Source organism: Limulus polyphemus, unplaced genomic scaffold (genome assembly GCF_000517525.1).
Source record: "Limulus polyphemus unplaced genomic scaffold, Limulus_polyphemus-2.1.2 Scaffold3002, whole genome shotgun sequence".
Classification (NCBI taxonomy): Eukaryota; Metazoa; Arthropoda; class Merostomata; order Xiphosura; family Limulidae; genus Limulus; species Limulus polyphemus.
This window is the reverse complement of record NW_013668612.1, coordinates 24,975-45,911: the sequence shown is the minus strand read 5'-3', so window position 1 is coordinate 45,911 and position 20,937 is coordinate 24,975. Positions and strand designations below refer to the sequence as shown.

At 29.2% G+C, this 20,937-nt stretch overlaps 1 protein-coding gene across 1 annotated transcript in view; it reads left to right on the top strand.

The window, feature by feature from the left end:
* Positions 1-20,937, top strand: part of LOC106468420 (formin-like protein CG32138) — a 118,714-nt gene that overhangs the window by 77,582 nt on the left and 20,195 nt on the right. The window contains exons 8-18 of the mRNA XM_013928848.2: positions 1,934-2,105; positions 4,220-4,480; positions 4,958-5,006; positions 5,832-5,884; positions 7,687-7,828; positions 7,996-8,196; positions 9,939-10,063; positions 12,053-12,151; positions 12,890-13,066; positions 15,067-15,144; positions 19,787-19,873. Of these exons, the coding sequence (XP_013784302.1) occupies positions 1,934-2,105; positions 4,220-4,480; positions 4,958-5,006; positions 5,832-5,884; positions 7,687-7,828; positions 7,996-8,196; positions 9,939-10,063; positions 12,053-12,151; positions 12,890-13,066; positions 15,067-15,144; positions 19,787-19,873 (1,444 nt within the window). The remainder of the gene's footprint in view (positions 1-1,933; positions 2,106-4,219; positions 4,481-4,957; positions 5,007-5,831; positions 5,885-7,686; positions 7,829-7,995; positions 8,197-9,938; positions 10,064-12,052; positions 12,152-12,889; positions 13,067-15,066; positions 15,145-19,786; positions 19,874-20,937) is intronic.

Sequence of the window (20,937 nt, the reverse complement as noted above, 5' to 3'; positions counted from 1 at the left end):
AGTGAAAGTCGTGTTCTTTTTGTAAGTAGAGTACTTTTATTTAAAATTGTGTTCTGTGATAAAGAAATGGTTGTTGCACATACCGTAGTTACTTTTTCATTCTTTGAATACCTAAAGTGGGAAATGGATTTTTGTTTGTGGTGCCATTCAACAGATGGCATCACATTGTATTTATTATATCAGTCACATACATAGATACATATGCATGCCATGTCCATTATAGTAAGGTGTATATAATATATCAGCTCAAGTAATGTTATAATTTTGATTCTGACATTTGTTATATTAATTGTATATGAATCATTAATTTTGCATGTATTAAATTTTATTTTTACAATTAAGTATAAACAAAATCTAAAAAAATTGTGTTATTTTTGTAAAACAAAAATTCAGATATTTTAATACTAGAAATACATTACCTTAAAACACTAACATTTGTTATTTTTCTTTAATTGAACACTCAACATTTCACTTTATAGCTTCTTCAGGAATATTCCACAAAAACAGAAACTGTAACTGAAAGTACAAAGTTTCAAATGGTTTGAATAATAAATTCTACCAGAATCTATTCGATGCAATTCTACTATGTGTGTTTGACACATTAAGTAGTAAAGCTATGGTAAATAATTAAAAGCTACCTGTAGTAAACAAAAGGTCTAACTAAGTTACAGATTTGAAGAACAAAAGATAAGATGAAAAAATAGAATAATTATAGGCACCTTTCTTTGTCCCTACTCATCTGTGGTCATAATTGTTCGATGAAAAGAATTTCTTTAAATCTTCTGTCAATGTACTTGCTGGCTTTGTTAAGGATTTTTATGGAGAATGGTGGTTTCATTGAACAAATTTTCAAGGTCTGTGACACCCAAAAATCAGCACCATACTTCCAACATGAAAAAACAGATAAACAATGAAGAAAAAAGACAATTTTCCAAAGATAACACAAAAAAAGATTTACTTTTATGGTACCTCCAGTTGACAAAATTATCTTTAAGTGGATAACTATAAACAGGAAATTCTGAACTTCCAGTTAAAGTTGCAGAACAGCCATGTCCAGCCCTAAAAACCAACTTTCAAAATCTCAGTACACTACCCTACAATGTAATAAAGCCAACTGTCTTACAAAAACGTGTTTGCAATCTAATGATGGCTGTCTTGTTTCCAATGTTATTTATCGACTTGCATGTGACATTTGCACGTACATTGGAGAAACTGAAAGAACTCTACACACAAAGATAGGAGAACATATTGACCCTTTATAAGCACCAATATCAATGAAATTCAGTTACAGACTATTCTGTAACTAATCATGGACAAATAAAACCTGACATGAAATCACCATTCTCCATACAACTCCTTACCAAAGCCACCAAGTACTGATAGAAGATTTAAAGAAGCTTTTATCATTGAACAACTATGAACACATGAATAGGATCAAAGGATGGCAACTATAGTTATAATTATTTTATTTTTTTACTTTTGTTATTTCAACAATAAGCTTGAAAATTTGGTATGTAAATGTAATGTATAGATTCTATTAGAATCTATTATTAAAACAATTTGAAGCTCTGTGCTGTTAGTTATAGTTTGTGTTTTAGTGAAATGCTCCTGAAGAAGCTGTAAAGTGAAATATTGAGTGTCCAATTTAAAAAAAAATAACTAAATTTGGTGTTTTAAGGTCATTTACTTCTAGTATTAGAATTTCTTTTATACATCAATGTGCACTACAGAAATAAAATAAAAAATTCAGATCATCATATTTGACCATAACAACAAAAACAAAAATAACAATATTGAAATATTATCTCAAACAGTTCTAAAATTGGGTACTAACACAGAACATTTTACAATTTGAATTTTGCATGCTGTGGCAACAAATATCCAAGCTTAAAGAAGGATATGACACTACATTAAAATTTTGTTTCTTTTTCAGAACAAAAGCTTTAGTTTTAGAACTCTTAGCAGCAATATGTTTAGTGAAAGGAGGCCATGAAATTATTCTTAATGCTTTTGATAAATTTAAAGAAGACTGTGCTGAAAGAAGAAGGTTTGAAACGCTGATGGAATATTTTATGAACTTTGAAGTTTTTAACATTGATTTTATGGTAAGTTAGTTGGCATGCAAAAAAAGTTGGAAGTTATTATTACTGTGTGAAGTTAATGTACTCTTGACCATCATAATGTAAATTAACTGGGCTTCAAAGCAGAGAGATTTACTATTTTTTAAAATAATGTTCCACGAAATAAGTGTTAGTTTTTGTAAAAGGTGTAGTGCAGGTGCAAATTCTAAAACAATAATTTAGTCCAGAACTGGAATAGTTTAAAATTATCACTTCCATAAAGAGCAACACAACAAAAGAATTACAGAATTTGCTAATTTTATCTAGTTGAGAGCTACAGTCATTACTTGGTTACATTCTATGTTATTTGTATGTCAACATACAGTGTGTATGTGTATCAGAATTAGTACACATTTGAACTATTAAATATATTGGAATGAGAGGAAAGCTGTACTATTAAACGAGGTTGGTATTCATACATCAACATATAGTGTATTTATTTATTTATTTATGTATGTGTGTGTGTCTGTGTGTAAATATATACCTATTGGAACTAGAAGAGTGATATAATATTAATCAATGTTGCTGTCATTTTAGATGATGTTGCTATTTATATGTCAACATACAGTGTGCGTGTGTGTGAACTAGAAAATTATACTATTAAACAAATTTTTGCTATTTATATGTCAACATACGGTTGGAGGGGGGGGAGGCTATAGACAGGTATGTTGTTAAGCAATGTTGCTAAGTATATATCAACATACAATATATATATATGTTTACCCTTCATTTATTCCCTTCTGAAAAAAGAAATATATATAGTAATACCCCATTTAGCACTCAGGAATAGTTCTTGAGAACAGAGCTCTAAATGAATTGGTTCTAAATAGGGTCATTTTAACATTGCATACATGGAGATATGTAACTGAAGGCATTGTTTCTTACCTGTGAATGATGTATAAGTGCTTTATTTAGGTACTGGTAAATTTAATGTAAATTACTCACTATAATATCATCATCACTAGAAAAAAGCAAATTTTTATTAGCCTTCAATCTTGTTTGGTTACAGAGCCATCAAAGAGAAAATCAAACCCTTCCTGCCATGCCCACCTGTCACATCTTCTCTTTCAGGATTTGTCAATACATGCAGTTCTCTCTTACATTTATGACTAGTTATAACCAATAGACAGGCAAGGTTTTCAAATGACATATTATATTACATTGTTTTCTGTACAGAGCTTTGTAGATTGCTCCCTAAGAAAATGTTTTTCCCATGGAAACAATATTGTCTAAATGAATGATATTTTAATGATTCATATTGCATCATTAGAAACACCAGAAAATTTGTGATAGTTACGAGACATTGTCTGCTTTTTGCATGCTATTATTCTATATTCTTTGTTGCATTATTTTATATATTAAATAGAAATTATTTAGTGCACTACTGCCATTAGTATGAAAAAGTAGTTTTCAGAGAGTTATATATATTTTCATAATTTTTTTCCTCTAAATTACTAGTAGTCCTTTGAGTTGTGTTTACAAGATAAGCTTATAATCTAAGTATGTCTATTGAAATGGCTTATATTCTGATTACAGTCAGCAGTACTCTGTTTCCCTGCAGTTTTATGAACTTTTATGACAAGTAACTTGTGACAATTCACTGAATCAGGAATTTACTGTGTTGTTAGTTTGATAATCAAGCAGCTTTTCTGATAATTTTAATGAAGTATTGTGATGTTTTCAGGAATTCACTTCTGACAAATAAGTAACTAAGCAGTGTCCAAAACTTGGACATATTACAAAAGTGACAATTCTTCAATTTTATTTTTAAATCAAATACGTTAGTACAGATTTTACTTTAAATAATGTTTTTAGCATGTGGATTTCTAAATTTCAAACATTTTTCTGTTCTGGAAAAAGTTAAAAGTTTTTTTTTTAATGTAATAATTTTTGTTTTTCAATGAAATCGTACTTATTATATTGGTATATTTTGATGCTTTGTGTGAAATATCATGTACAGTATCTAATTTCTTTATTTTTAGTCAAAAATAGAAAATTTTCCATGAATAGTTATGAAGAGGAAAAGTTATTATATAGGGCTTACGGTTTCAGGAAAGATTAATAATAATGGTACTTATTTTGAAAAATTCTATCCCCAGGTTGCTTGTATGCAGTTCATCAATATAGTTGTTCATTCTGTGGAGGACATGAACTTCCGAGTACATTTACAGTATGAATTTACGCAGCTTGGATTGGACGACTACCTGGAGAAACTAAGGCAGTCAGAAAGTGAGGAACTCCAGGTTCAGATTTCTGCATATCTTGACAATGTTTTTGATGTTGCAGCCCTCATGGAGGATTCTGAAACAAAGATTGCTGCACTAGAACAAGTTTCTGAACTAGAGGAACAATTGTCTAGAGTAAGTTTATGAAAAATAGCACTTTTTGTTGTTGTTAAATATTTAGCCAAATAAAAAGTTTGTTACTATAATTTATTGGATAATATGAAATGTTAGTGATTGTGCAAAAAAAGTTTCCTCCTGTTGTATTCCCAAATGATTAGATATTTGATATCCTTAATATTTACTTTTTTGTTGTTCAGTTGTTATTTAAGTGTGATTCAAGCGAAAAAAAAAACCTGCAGTTTCTTCTAGACAAAATTTAAGTTTCATATTGTTGAATCCTTTCACAGTGGCTCTGAGGGAATAATGTAAAACACTAAAAATTGGATTTCAATACCTACAGTGGGCAGAGCACAGATAGCCCACTGTGTAGCTTTGCACTTAACAACAAACTTATTGTGAAAAAGTGTCTTCTGCGTTTGATATTTGTGTTGTTCTATGTATCAGATAATGACCAGGTTTCTCACTTTTTCTTTCTATTTCCTTTTAATACAGGCAAGTGAAGAATATATGGAGTTGGAGAATGAATTGAATGCAAGATTAGGTAATTACTTAGGTGTTGTGCATACAAGAACATGATACTGTCTGATAATACTAAAAATATTTTAGATTCTTTGAAACAATTTTAATGTGAAGACAAGTGATTGTAAGAAAATCATTTTAAGTTTGCACTAACAGCTTAATTGGCAAGAGGGCTGAAAATTTTTCTTCTCAAGCGTATGCAATTTTGATTAAACTTTTAATTTATTGGACACAAAACCATTCCTAATATTATAGAAACCTTAGGCCTAACAAGATTTCCTGTAACTCTTATCTTTAGTTCTTTGTCCAAGAAAGGTTTGCCCTATAGCTTGAGAAGAAGTTCCCTTATATTTTTCCATCTTCTGTGTAGTTCGAAAAAATGCATTGTTTATTGATAATGTATGGTTATAGGTATCAGTCTTGTCAGGTATGCTGCATTGGTTGTATAAAAAGCCAATTACAATAATGTTTCAATGAATATTGTCAAAACTCTTCAATAGATCCACCATTTATGGCCATATTTACACATTTTGTAATACTCTAATTTTTTTTCTAATGACTTTTGAATTATATCCTCAGATTGTAGTGAATAGGAGATAAAAGTAAAGGAAGCTCTCCTCATTCAGGATCTAAAACCTTTTATCAACACGATAGAAGATGTAATGGAACTTCTCAAACTATATGGCTTTGTCCGAAAATTTTCTGCATCTTTATCATAAGTACTGTTATTTGCACATTACTGTCCATAAAAAAACTTATTAATTAAGAGAAACTGTATATTAATCTCTCATTGTAAAGAAGTGTTAAAACGTTTTACTTAGTGCCTGTTAATGTTCTGTTCTTACAGTGGAGCTTGAAACTCAGTTAGAATGTGTTACCCAAGAGAAAAATGAATTACAGGTAAGTTTTTAAAAGTTCAGTTCTGTCGTATAATTTGTTTTCATTTGTAAAAACTTTAGTAAATATATTTACAGATTTACATGAGATATAAAATTCAAAAGAGTCCAGAAACTTATGAGACACCATATGCAATTGAATACCACCCACTTTCACAAAAACTTTAAAAACTTCAGGAGAGTGAAAGTGAACATATCACAATTTTTTTTACAGATGTACATTCAAATTTGATTAAACAACTTTTTTATCAATATATGCTTATAAACTTGGAATAAAAACATAGTTTATAATTCAACTTTTAATATTATGCAAGCTTTAATTTTTTAATTAAAAAAAAGAATGATTAAATAATTTCTCAAACTTCACTTCTCTGTATCACATGACACTTCTTCACTCTGAATTGCCCAATTTAGATTTTTTTCTACTTTTATATGATCTTCTGAGTTTGACACAAATTACACACATTTCGATATAATTTAAATTTATAGCCTACAAGCTTCTTGCTTGACTTAGATTTATATAAGTTTGTTAAAGCCACATACCACTTTCCTCCTATCACATGATGTCTTTCAAGAAATGTCAGTGATTCTCTCTGACATTTTCTATTGAATTATTTATAATCAATAGAAAGAGAAAATTTTGCTTTACTAAATTCTTTTCAAAGCTAATTTGTTCATACACCAGGTTTGGAAATATTTAACCTCAGTTTTCTTTGTTTTTGTAGTGTTCATCTCATCCAGCTGATGGAATTTTTTGAACTAATTTCTAGCATAGTTAGAAAGCCAGTTAAATTATATTAGTTTTAGGAATTCTGTTTTGTGTGAATGATAATATTTTGTTCTAAATTGCATAAAAAGTAGACTTAAGATACAAGTCCTACATTTCTTGTTTTCTATGTATATAATTTTTCATTTATTGTTATAAAAGGAACTAAAATAAAAAGTAGAAATGCACTAGGTTAGATAAGAAAACTTAATTAATTTTTTTAAATTACTGATGACTAGCATAGCTTGTACTTATTCTGAGGCATGATTTTGTAATATAACTGGCATTTTTTGTAATGGATTGTTTGTTTACATAAAACTGTCCTGGTGTGATAATTGGATTTTAGCACACTGGGAAAGGTTCTAAGTGCAGCTGTAAAGCAGTAACTCTAAATGAATCCATATTTGAAAAGTTTATTAGCTTTGGCTGTAAAAGTAAATGATGTGCAATTGTCTGATACAGTGTACATTCATTCTAGAAAAAAAAGAGAGTAGTTTGGATTTATTTTTCAACTTTTTATTTTACTATACGTTACTGATTTTGTGATTTTGCTAAACGTAGTATTAGGGAAGAGAAAATAACATAAGATATAATGTTTTCATGAAAAACCTTTTGAAATTCATTTAGGAAGTTCTGGAGGCTGTGAAAATGAAATATAAAAAGTCTAAGATAAATAACAATTTTTATTCTTAATATGAAAATTACCTTGAACTTAGATTAATCAGAATCTGAGTAAGACTGATTTCATAAACTCACAGACAAATCTTTAGTAAAAAACAGTTTATCAAAAACTGATTTTTTTTCATTTACAACGTAGTTGTAGTGTTAGTAAAAGCTTATCAAGGTTTTTGAAAAAAACACTTAGTAAATTTGGAACTGTAGTGAGCATTAATTTTTCAATAATTTTATTGGCTCAGTGGACCAACACCATGCATATAGGGTTAATGAAATGTCTGTTGTGTTTTATATTAAGTTAAATGTTCCTTAGTGAATGTATAAGGTAGCATATACTTGTTTAAGTATCTTAAAATGTTTTTTAGGAATTACACCAACAAACGGATGAAGAACTTAATACTTTACGCCGAACAGTTACACAAAAGGAAGAAGAATCTCGTCAAACACAAAGTATATTAGAATCAAAGATAGAAGAACTTGAAATATATCAAAAATCCTTACCCAGAGGTGAGCATTACATTGCACATAGTATTAAGCTAAAGTTTTGAGAATTAAACGATAACAAACAATCAGGATAATGTACTTTATTTAAATGAATAATATTTATTAATTAAAATGAACTCTTTCAAGGTAATAGAGTATTGTTCATTTTAACTTGAATAATTATTCTTCAGGTTCTAGTATATCTGGAATTCCTGATTTAGGGGGTGGAGGACTGACTTCTTTAATGCCGCCACCACCGCCGCCGCCACCACCACCACCACCACCTCCTCCACCAGCTCCACCTATAGCTCCTCCACCCCCACCCCCACCACTCCATGGTAAATCAGCTCAAATACCTCCTCCTCCAGGACAGATGTGTTCTCCTGCAGATGGTAAAAAGTTGTTTCATGTTAAAAGATGTACTTTCTGACTTATAGAAATTTATTACAAAGTCTAGTAAATTTAAGTTGTGTGTACATACTTTTGAATTATTAGTTTCATACTTAAAAAGTTAAGAAACAAATTTCAGTTAAAGATTGTCAATGAATGTACATACATTATTTATGAAAGCTTAAAACATTAAATTATACACCATTTAACCAAAAGTTATTTCACAGAAATTTGTAATAATATTTAATTTTTTTTATATTGTATGACTTGATTGTGCTTGATCTGACTAAACTTGGAGCTGTTAGTATGAAAATAATAATTATCTGATAAATTCTTATTTGTATTTAAACTAGGTTTGTTAGGTTTACATGAAAGAAAGCTAATAAAAAAAAAAGATGTTTGTTCTATGATTTTATTGAACTTGTGTTAATCATAAGCATCAAGTGATTCATTTTTAATGAAAACATGGGGATAAACACAAGAAACTTGTGTTACTGTACATAATAGCATACATTGTAGTTAATTATGTTCAATCATGTATTTCATTTTGTACAGGGTGATATGGGTGTAAAATTTAAATGAATTCATAAATCTATTGTCAAAGTCTGATGTTGTATTTATAAAGTAATATTTAGGTCACTTTCAAAAATTTGAAAAATTATAGTCTAAAATAAAATTCTCAGAAAAATAAATAAATGTATTTTTTATTATAATTTCTGAATTATTATAATATATTTTTATAGGAAGATATGTCAATGGATTAGTTATACAAAATTTTTTGGTTTTTTTAATAGTCTCAAAAACTGTATAAGGTTACAGTTTTTCAGTACTCTGTGAAACTTATCATTCTCTACTTCTCAGTTAATAAGAGGGTCCATCTGATTTATTTAATTAGAAAAAAACAGCTTTCATTTATATATTTTTCAGTAGTCCATTTGAATCCATGTTATTTTTAAAGTGTAATGGCTTTAGGTTATTAAAGTGTTTTTTTTATATTTGTAAAAACATTATTACAATATTGTTAAGTTATGTGTACATACTTTTTGAATTATTAGTTCATACTTAAAAAGTTAAGAAACACACATTTCAGTTAAAGATTGTCAATGAATGTATATACATTATTTATGAAAGCTTAAAATGTTAAATTATGCACCATTTAGCCAAAAGCTATTTCATAGAAATTTGTAATAATATTTACATTTTGTTTATATTGTCTCAATACAATCATTTTACTGCCAACTTTGTGTCATAATCCTCAACAACTTTCACCACCATTTGATCTTTTTTATTTTTAGCAGTTATCTATCATTTTGTAGTTTGTGATTTTTTTTTTTGTTTATTTTTATCAGGTGACATCTGATTTGACATTCATAATGAAATCAGCTTCTCACGTTCACCAGCATAATTTTAAATACTGTAATGTGATTTATTTTTGAATCCAATTTTTTTTCAGAATGTGATTGCTTATTAAATAACATAAACTAAGTTCAGTCCTTTGTATTAACTTTTTATTAAGGTGTTTATATGTGTAATAGTTTAACATTTTGTGTCAGTAACCATTTCATATTATTCTGGTTAAAAGTCAATAATCAGCCTACTCAACTTAAGAAAAAATTAGTTGTTGGGAGGAAAGTTTCATGTCAAGATAAGAAAGAGACTATTATAACACATGTGCTGTCTTGTAATAGATTTTCGTTTTTTTTTGTGTGTGCAGAAGTAAAGTACTTTATTTTTTCCATTCCAGCCATGACTATCAAAAGAAGGTACCAGACTAAGTACAAGCTACCTACCCTTAACTGGATAGCACTGAAGCCTAACCAAGTGAAAGGGACAGTATTTAGTGAGTTAGATGAAGACAAGTTGTACAAGGTGTGTGTGCTGTTAAATAGTGATTAATTGATGTACATATTGACAAATATTTTTCAAATTATCAGAATGATTCACAAAAAAATTCCAATGAAGTTTAAGATTGTTTTGTATTTCCCATTGCATGTCGTTTATCTTTGTTTCTATGGTTTGACAAATCTGATTGAAATATTGAAACTGTGATTTAAACCATTTATTGTTTGATTTCTTTTCATTTGCTAAGCTTGTGTTGTAATCCTGACCAACTTTCACCACCATTTGATCATTTATTTTAGTCATTGTCATTGAACAGAGTACATTAACTCCTGTTTTGTTTACTGCCAACTTGATTGTTATCTTTACACTGGCAAATAATTAATACTCTTATTTAAATTAAAAACAAAATGAAAAACTTGCCTGCATTACTACCTTAAACCAAGCTGCATTATTTAATGCTTTTCTTAGCTCTTTCAGTCAGCTTCTTGAACTATTATCAGAGAAGAAATATAAAATTGATATTTACAAGATCAATGTGTCTCCTGACAGGTATAAATTATGGCAATACTTATATGTAGTAACAGAAACACAACATTAGAAGACTTAAAACTGGATTGTAGATTAGTAGAGGTCTAGTGTAATCCAATAAGATGGTCATAACCCCACAACAAGTAATTAATTCAGTAACAATAACAGTAAATCTTCAGAACAACTGTAATATATGGTTCCATTTATGCCTAAGTGTATGCCAACTACTGACCCATAAACCAACAGTATTACATCCTGTCCTTTACCTTTTATAGTTTACCTACTTAACACATATATCCATACATGAAAGAGATGACAGGTAGTAAACCACCATCCCAAAGGAGGACACAATTATAACTTCAAAGACAGGCATGCTACAAGTTTTTCTACAGCTTTGATCCTCAGTGCTACTCTTTCAAGGTGTTTCTTAGCTACATTTATACATAAGATTGGTCCAAAATGCTTTTTATCTATATGCATAACTGCTTGAAACTATTTGTTTCCTGTTTATATCTTTGTTCGAGCCATCTCCTTCTATCACCCAAACACTAATAGTTGAATTTTTTAACTCAAGCAATCAGTAATTCTACTGTAGTTTGTACTCTGTTCAAGAAACACATTTAAAAATAAACATGTTAATTCTTGAGGCTTATTCACATCAGAATATTGCCTGTTATCCACTGGAAACAGTATGAAATATAAATGTACAAGGAAAAGAAAGCATCACCAGCTCAAAGAAGTGGACTAAGGAGGCATGAAGGTTACATTTTTTAAGAAAATCAGTTGATTACAAAAAGTAAATGCAGTAGAGCATGGTTATAATGAGGCTATAGGAACCACAGTATATTATTTGCTGTAAGTGTGATTCACTATAACCATTGTGAACATGAATCACAAAATAATAAATGTGGTATGACCAGTGCTGCATGAAAACATGTATAACATTCCAATTAAAAGATTCTTATTGTGTAATTCAGTAGGTATCTAAACATCAATAGTGTGCTTTAGTTTCTAAAGTAAGTGATCTTTGTTTCACTCTTGTTCATTGTGTAGGTATTAACCAATGTATTCTAATTTATAAGTAAAATAGGCTAACTGGCATGTGCATGATGTATGTGTATATTGTGATTTCTTTGGTATTGTTATGTAAGATATTTTTATAAAACAAGTATTATAATCAGGGACAATTCTTGTTTAATTGTTAATTATTGGGAGGGATACAAGGTTGTATTTTGGGCCGTTAAATGTAGTGATATTTTAAACATCATATGTCACTTATAAATTAGTGAAATAACTTAGAAGTCATAGGAGGGGAATATGCTGTTGCATTTTCCACTGCTTAACGGTGAGTGACCTTTTTTGTTTGGTATGTATTGATAGGTAAATTGATGTTGATATTGTGCAAGCATAAACATATATTTTTTCCAAAGTTTTGAGCATTAATATAAATCTGTACATTAAATAAAATTTTAATTTCCATTTCCATAGATTATCAACTTCTCTGATTTTGAAGAAAATTTTAAACTTAGTCAGCAAGGTGGCTTTGCTGACCGAACTGATGACATTAATTGCAGTAAACGATTCAAGGTAGGTTTTCAGTTGGATAATTCTGTATGCAAGATCATTTTCCCATCATATGATGAAGTGATTAAAATTCTCAGAGGATTTGGCTATCATGATTTACAGAGAAATATAATATCACGAAATAATGTTGCAGTACATCTATAAGTACTAGTTTGATAATGTTTGAAAAATAATCTATGTAATATTTTTCTAGTTAATTGATTTAGTTCATTATTTTATGTAAAAAGCTTTTTAATAAATGTAATTATATTAAAATTAATTAATAAATATTACATTTATACATAATTGCTATAAACTGCATTTGGATCACATAAAATATATCTAAATCTGAATCTTTGGGGATGGGGTCATTTATACTAACATTTTTCTTGGCCAGTCAAGCTTATTCTGTAATTCAGTTTTTTTAAATTAAAACTTGTAAGTAAATATAGTTATAGATTATTTTCTTTAATAGGAATTTGCAATTTATGAGACATGCCAACAGGGGATTGAACTTAGATTGCTGTGATAGGTCAGTACTAAACATTCAGGCTTAAAACTACCATATTTTAGGTAATTGTTGGTTTAGAAATAGCCTACTGTCACAGCAAACTAAGTTTAATCTCTTATAGGCCTATCTCATAAAATTACAAGTTATTGAAATAATATATGTATATTCCTATAATACTTTCTAATGAAAACCAGTCTTAGGTTCAACATCTTTGGAACAGGTAATTAAGAAAGTAAAAATGTTAAAAACAGGTTCCAGAGAAAATAACTGTACTAGAACACAACCGTCTGCGAAACATGGCTATCTCTCGTCGTAAACTGGAACTACCAATTGAGGTGGTGGTACGAGCAATTAATGCTTTGGATTTAAAGACATTGATCCAAGAATATGTAGAGATTTTGCTTCGGATGGTGCCAAATGAAAAGGAGGTAAAAACTACTTCATAGCTTAACCTTTGTAGTATACAAGACTTAAAAATTATTTGCTATATCTCTATAGCTTTGTTGATCCATTTTACTGTATGTGTTCTTTTAACTATTTCGTTAAGATTACTATAGTAAATAATATTAAAAAGTGGCACTTGTGCAAAATATTGCATAAAAATTTAAATACACCACAATGGTGAGTGTGTTACATAATAAAACTATAATAAAAAGGACATAAGAGTTCTGTAGGACATTCTCTATATGTTTCATTAGTGATCTATGCTGCCATATTCAGGAGAAGCCAGGAGTTACAATAAGGGTCAGCTCATGTACGTTAATAATTGCACATGCATAGAAAATTATAAATATATTGTAACAAATATAGCCAACCTGTTATACTCTTTACTTTTATAACATAACTTTCGAAAAATTAATTTCTATAATTCCTGGACAAAAATCTTTATTAAAAATGATACTATGTCTTTTCATAATTTTCAAAGAGTCTCTTTTACTCATTTTTATGATACTTTGATTAACCAGATGAACATTATGACAACTGATAGAAGGAACAGAACTCACTACATGTTCAGCCAAAGCTGATTCATTAATTTTATATATACTTGTAGCATTTTTATTTTCCATAACTTTAAATTTCTACATTTCTGACCACTGTAAATTAAATCACAATTACATGGAATTTTAAAGATTCCACATTCCTCATCGTTTTCTACTTTTACTTTAAAACCATAAATAACATTTCTTGTAACAAAAAAATGTTACATTACAGTCAATGAAAGTTTTAAATATATTGTGTGGAAATACCTTGAGTATATGTTAAGCATATCCACTTACTGTCAGAATGGGTATTCACTTGTAATTTGTTAGATTGTGATATCTTTAACTTATTACAGTACTTAATATAAATTGTGTCAATAATGTTCAGGTTTAATCCTCTGTTGATAGCAACACACTCCAAAAACTTCAACTCTAATATTAAATTTTAAAGATGTGTAGTTATTATAAAGATTTGATGCCAGAGTTGAAAAATGCTATAGATAAACATAAAGTTTAATGAATCGGGTTTGGCTGAACATGTGACAAACACTGCTCATTCTATCAGTTCGCATAATGCTCATTTGGTTAATCATAGAAACAAATTAAATATTAGAAAATCTTTGGAAATTATGAAAAAAAAATTATCATTTTAAATAAAGATTTTTGGTTTGTATATCATGGAAATTTATTTTGTAACTGTAGAGGGCAAAACATTTTAGCTGATTATTTTAAATTATTTCTGTTATTAAGGTTTATAAGCTGTCTGTAATTCTAACTTCTTGCTTCTCCTGATGATGGCAGTGTAAATCACTGCCTGAACATATAGAGCATGTCGTATAGGCTTTAAGTCCTTTTTATCAGAGTTTTATTGTGCAACATACTTTTATGCTGTGGTGTATTTTAGTTTTTATTGCTATAGTAATCTAAAAACTAATAACTAGTTCTGATTAAGAGGCAGTTTCAGTTGTGTGCTTTGCTATTTATACAAGGTTAAGTTGTGCTTTATTGTGAAAAATGCAGTAATAAAATATAGCTGTTTACTAACCTTATGACCTGTAAGCAGAAAAATGTGGTTATCTGTTTTAAAAACTCTGGTTTAATATGCATGCCATCAAGCATTAAGTTATTTTATGATAAAGTATTAAAATGCATTTTTCACAAGCTCCAATAACATAAAAGTATGTGTGTAAGGAGTAATTAACTTAGCTGAGTGATAACTTTTTATTTTACTTAAGTATAGACCTAAACCATTGTGTCATCTAATTATTTCTGTGATTGTCTTCATATAAACACATTTATATGTTACTGATGATATTCAATCCATGTACATACATTTAAATTAATATACATGCATACTTGGTAATAAGTGCTTTCCAAAATTATTGCTGAAATTAATAAGATAAGATTATATCCATGAATCTATTTAATATTATATACATAATATATAGGTAAAAGCTTATAGAGAATATGAGAGACAGAGGAGGCCGGTGGATGCCTTAACAGATGAAGATAAATTCCTTCTGATGGTAAATAACCCATCTGTTTGTCATTACCCTCCTTTTTTTTCTTCTGTTTTTACCAATAAACTAATGAATGTAGCCTACTTTACCACAGCTAGAATAGTTTAATTTGATACTTAGCTTGTTTTTGCTAAGAAGTTAATGTAATTAACTGTAGTATTGTAGATCACAATATAACATAAATTGATGAAGTGTAATGGCTAGATATAAAATTTGTTAAAAAATATACCGTTAATAGCCTGATCAACATTTTAAATTAAGTTTCTTGCCCATTAATATTCCTGCAAACAAATAAAATGTGAAATTTATCTTTACTATTTGTAGCAGTCAACTTGTATAGAACTTTAGTTTAAAGGTACTACTGGTTTTATTGGAATATGTTTGTTTATTAAACTTGATGATAAATTCTTCTGGTCATAACATATAAAATATACCTATATTTGTAGTTAAATTTAAATATCATCGCTTTGTTCATTATTGAAATAAACTTTCTGATTAAGCAGTATGTAATTAATTAGTCAGTTTATGTTTTAGAGAGTATTTACGTAATTATGTGAATGCCTTTCATGTTGCCTATTGATAATAATTATTATATCTGTGTGGTGTGTGTGTGTGTGTATATATATACACACTAAATATTAAAAACAAACCTTAATAAAAAAAAAAATATATAATCCTGCATAACCAAAATAAATGAAGTCACCCACCAGGGCACAGACTGTAATATGGGGTGTAAAACCTATGTCCTGGCCTTTAGAGTTGACTTCAGAAGTAGGACTCGCATGGTAGTGGGAATACACCAGCTATCAGTCTTAGCCTTCATTCACCAAGCCTCGCATGTAAAGAACAAAATAATAGTACAGTAAAATAAGTAAAAGAGCAAGGTATGGGTACTCAAACCCACAATGTCTCACATCTGTATCACCCTACACTGTTTGCAGACAATTGTGGGAAGTTACTGCTCTCAAAAGGAAATAAGGTTCTGCCACTTGAGATGGTAAGAATGTACCCTGTTCTGTACTCACCCATTTCTATTATTAACAGTGCCACTTTCAGCTACATTCTTCAAACTCTTGCATACAGTTTCTATTGAAACTTGGAGTCTTGTAGTATCCTTTACTAGCCAAAACTTTGATTTCTACATACTTTTCATGATGTTTGTCAGTCCTGGAAGTCATACCTGGAAACACACTACCACTACTAGGCATAGTATGACTGCATGTACTTTTAAAGACTTTATACTGGTATGATCATTTCTGATGACAATCAGTCACAGTGTGTAAGCTATCAACATGTCACTATGTTCTAATGTAGTTAATTTTCACTCAATAAAGGAGAAGCATTCCTGTAGCATTTGCCTTCTTTTACACTTTCTCTATCCTGTTTTCATAATTATTTTCTTTTAAGTAAAAACCCATGATATAAAAGTGAAAGAGAAATAAGAATATGTAAATGGAACCAGAGTGATTGAAATTGTTGGGTTAGGAATATTAAGAGGAAACAGTCCTTTATTTTTGGGGTTAACATGTATTCATCAGATGGCAAAGTGAGGGGGGAATGTAAGAGACAAAGAGAATACAATAGGTCGGAATAATCAAATACTGGGTAAACTTAATAAATTGTAGGGTGGATAATAAGCTTAAACTGAATATGTACAAGACTTGATTGAGTTGAGGGGGGAAAAAAACAAAAGTTTAGGATCAAAATATTGTCTAAAAATATTTTTGGTGAAAATTGAGGTAAAAGGATATTACAAATGATAATGTATGTTTAGAAGAATGCAAAAAATGCTCAAAAGTAGTAAGTAATGAAATATCCTACAATAAACTACAGAAATATGCAACTTTTACAAAAATTAAAGCTAGAACTATATATTTCTAGCTTAATTCTTATAAAAGTTATATGGTGTGTATGGTTTATAGATTGAAATCATAATGTATGTATGTAGAGGTGTCATGGAAAATGCTCATAAATATTTTTGCCCTTTTTATCAAACTAATCAGATAAAGTGTCTGCTAGTATTTATCTTTAATTCAAATCTAAATGGTAAACTTGTGGTATTAATAAATATAGAAAATTGTCCATGTAAAAAATCACCTGTTAGCATTGAAACAGATGATTTATACATGATTTGTTGTAAATTTATCTTAATTACTGTGTATTAATTTTGTGTACTATGTATATAAAAAAAAAATCCTAAACAAGAGTCCTTTCTAGAAATTTATGTTCCTTTTGAGGAGTGATTATAATTTTCTCAAATAAGACCTTACTATAAAGTTCTTTTAATTTTCTTTCTTTTTTGAACTGAACATATCTTAATATACTTTCTTGAATGACTATTCAAGTTTGCAAGAATTACTGATTTAACCTAAAACAAATGAAATAAGCTATCACATCAAAATTGTATCATTTTTGTATTATAGAGGTAAGTCATAGTTGGAAATATCACATTTGCTCATGTTCTGCCAAAGAAATGCTTAGTTTTTGTATCTTCACCAATTAGTCAAGGAACCTATTAGAAATAATTATATTTTAGATTTATTGTTAACTTCAAATATAGAAATGATAGAGAGGTGGAAATTGGGGAACATCTGGGTGCAAGTACTCTATTAAGTTTGATGTTTTGTTGCATATGGAGATAATAAATAATCATATTTTGGTCACAAATTTCACAAAATGAAATTTTGAAGGGATGCAACAAGAATTATCTTATCTGTTGTGAATTGGGAAGCTGAATTATTTGAAGACACTGATCATATGTGTAAAATTTCTAAAGATAAATTTTTAAATATTCAAGGTAAACATATTCCTTATAGAAAGAAATGGGTAGCTGCAAGCAAAAACACCAGGTTGGCTCACAAAGAGTTTAAGAAATAAAATTAAAGGATCATAAATTTAAGGAATTTGAATTGACCGTTATGATAGGAAATTTAGAAGATCAAGAAAATTGGTAAAACAGGAAATTAGGACATCAAAAATGATGTATGAGAAAAGGTTGGCTGAAAATGTAGAATTAACAGTAAGGATTTCTTTAAATACATTAAGGGTAAACAAGATGTTAGGATGAGGGTAGGAACCTTTAGGGATGATAAAGGAAGGCTCGTATCTGATGATTATGAGATGTCTGGTATATTAAATTTTGCTTTTCTTCAGTTTTTACTCAAGTCAAATGAGGTTATAATTTCTTTGTACAGGTCACTGGTTAGGTCACATTTGGAATCTTGTTATGGGCTCCTTACCTTAGGAAAGACATTGAACTGCTGGAAAGGGTTCCTAGAATGATGCCTGGGATGGAGGGGTTGTCATACGAGGGGAGGCCAAATCTCTCAAATTGTTTTCTCTTGAGAAAAAAAGAGTTAGGCAGGATCTGATTGAGGTGTTTAAGATTGTAAAGGGAATTGATAGTGTTCATGCATAATCTTTTTTCATATTTAACAGTGAGAGTAGTAGGACTAGGGGACACAAATATGTTTTGGCAAGGTAGAAGTCATCTTCAGCTACGACATTTTCATTTTTCTAACAGGGTGGTTGGCCTTTGAAATGGGTTACATTCAGATTTTGTAGAGGCTGTAAATTTAAGTGTGTTTAAGAAAAAGCTTGATAAGTATATGAATGCTAAGGGCTGGCTTTAAGATAATTATTATTTTTTAATTATTTTAGTTTAGTTTAGAGGATGAAATAGCCGAGATGGACCAACAGGTCCCATGTTGTCCCAAAACGTTATGTTATGTTATTTTAAGACTAATTCTGACAGCTACTGTTGCAAATTTGACATGTACCTGGGTAATTAAAAATACATAGTTTCATTTTGAAATTGTAGTTATGACAAAAATATTTTGATTAGGCAGATTTTAATGAAAATCTTAAGAACTTTTATGGGCACTGTTTCAAGTGTATGAGTTGTTAGAAAATGCAAGTTTTATCTCAAAGTGTAAGTTATCAGAAAATTCCCTCTAGTAACTTTTTTTTTTCAAGTAATTTGGATCACTATTAATTTGAGTATTTAATCTAGTTCTTGTACAGTTTGCAAGTAAAGGTTCTTGTAGTTTAACTGAAATTCGACAATGTGAAAACTAGTAACTACTGTCTTTCAGTACATTTTATGATGTTTTTGTAAATTTGGTAAAACATTTGCTGGGTTTTTTTTTCGAATCTTGTAACAATATTTCATAAAACTATAAACTTTATTGGTGGGTGTCATAATTTGAATGTTTGTTACTATAGAATTAATTTCTCAATGTCATAATCTGAATTTTTCCTAATTTTTAATTGGTTCAGATGAAACCACAAAATTTTGCAGTGCCACTTTTATGTAATTGTGCTTTTTTCCAGTTTTTATGTTATGTGAAAAATATTAAGTATATGATTATTTACTGGTATTTTTAAGTTTCTACAACAGCAGAAAAATCTACTCTGTGTTTAGTTTAAAATAATTGTCTATTCTGTTCAAATTAAGATATTGTGAGAATATATTCAAAGTATTATTAACTATAGCTCAGCCTTAATAACAGAACCATTATATGTATATGGAAAAACTGCACAAGTTTGTTAGTGTTTGGTATTTGTGTAACTGATAATTGATTGTGTTACTGAAATTTTCAGTGATCAGATAAAATGCAATGAGTTAATGATTTTTACAATTTTACAGCTTTCTAAAGTCGAAAGGTTGTCCCAGAAACTTAATATTATGAGTTACATTGCAAGCTTTGATGAAAATATCCAACTTATCACACCGGTAAGTAAAAAAAATGTTTACTGGATGCATGTTCACATTTATTGTTATCATTTGTAATTTATTTTGGCAATTATTGAATATTGCAATACATATAAAAAAAATTTATTGAAATAAATAAAGCTAAATTAAGTGTTTGTAAGTTCTTTTGAAAGGTAATATGTTTAATTAATGTGCTAATGCTATAAATATTTCTGGTGTATTCTACAATTATTTATTAAATGTTAATGTAGCAACATTTTCCTTCCTTTCTCATTTTTGTATTGGAATGCTGGTATTGCTATAAACACTAGTGTCATGTCTGAGCAACCAAGTTTTATACATATGCACTTCTATTAAATATAAATTATTCCTTTTTCCTTCAAATGAGCTTAAATTTCCACGTGATGATAAGCCCTTGGGAAAGCTTATGGTAGAATTAATACTGAATATATGATGAAAAGCATCTTGTATTGATATGTCTGTTCATTAGCTTTAATACGTACTATTCAAAAAAGAAAATTTTAATAAGTTAAGGTAGTAGAAATATTTGAATATATTGTATTTTTATAGGTTACAGTAAAGATACTTTTTGTGCATTATACTTTTCGGAGTTCAAATATTAATAATCAATTTTTTGGAAATATATTTGTTTTAGAATTCATAGGCAAAATATCATGCAGAAAGATCATTCAAGCATTATAAAATTGTTATTTTTGTCCATAACTCGTACTTCATTTCTCTGAACCCTCTCCAACAATTCAATGTCCTTCCTAAGGTAAGGAGCCCAAGACTGATCACAGTAATCCAAATGTGGCCTAACCAGTGACCTGTACAATGAAAGTATAATCTCTTTAGACTTGTATTCAATATTTCTTTAGATACAACCTAAAATCCTATTTACCCAACCACAAGCAACAGCACACTGCTTGGATGACTTTAGAGACTGATCAACTATTACATCAAGATCCATTTCCTTCATAACACTATTAAGGTTATTCCCGTGCAATTTATACTTATAATTCAAATTATGATAACCCACATGCATTATCTTGCATTTGTTATAATTAAAACCCATTTGCTATTTA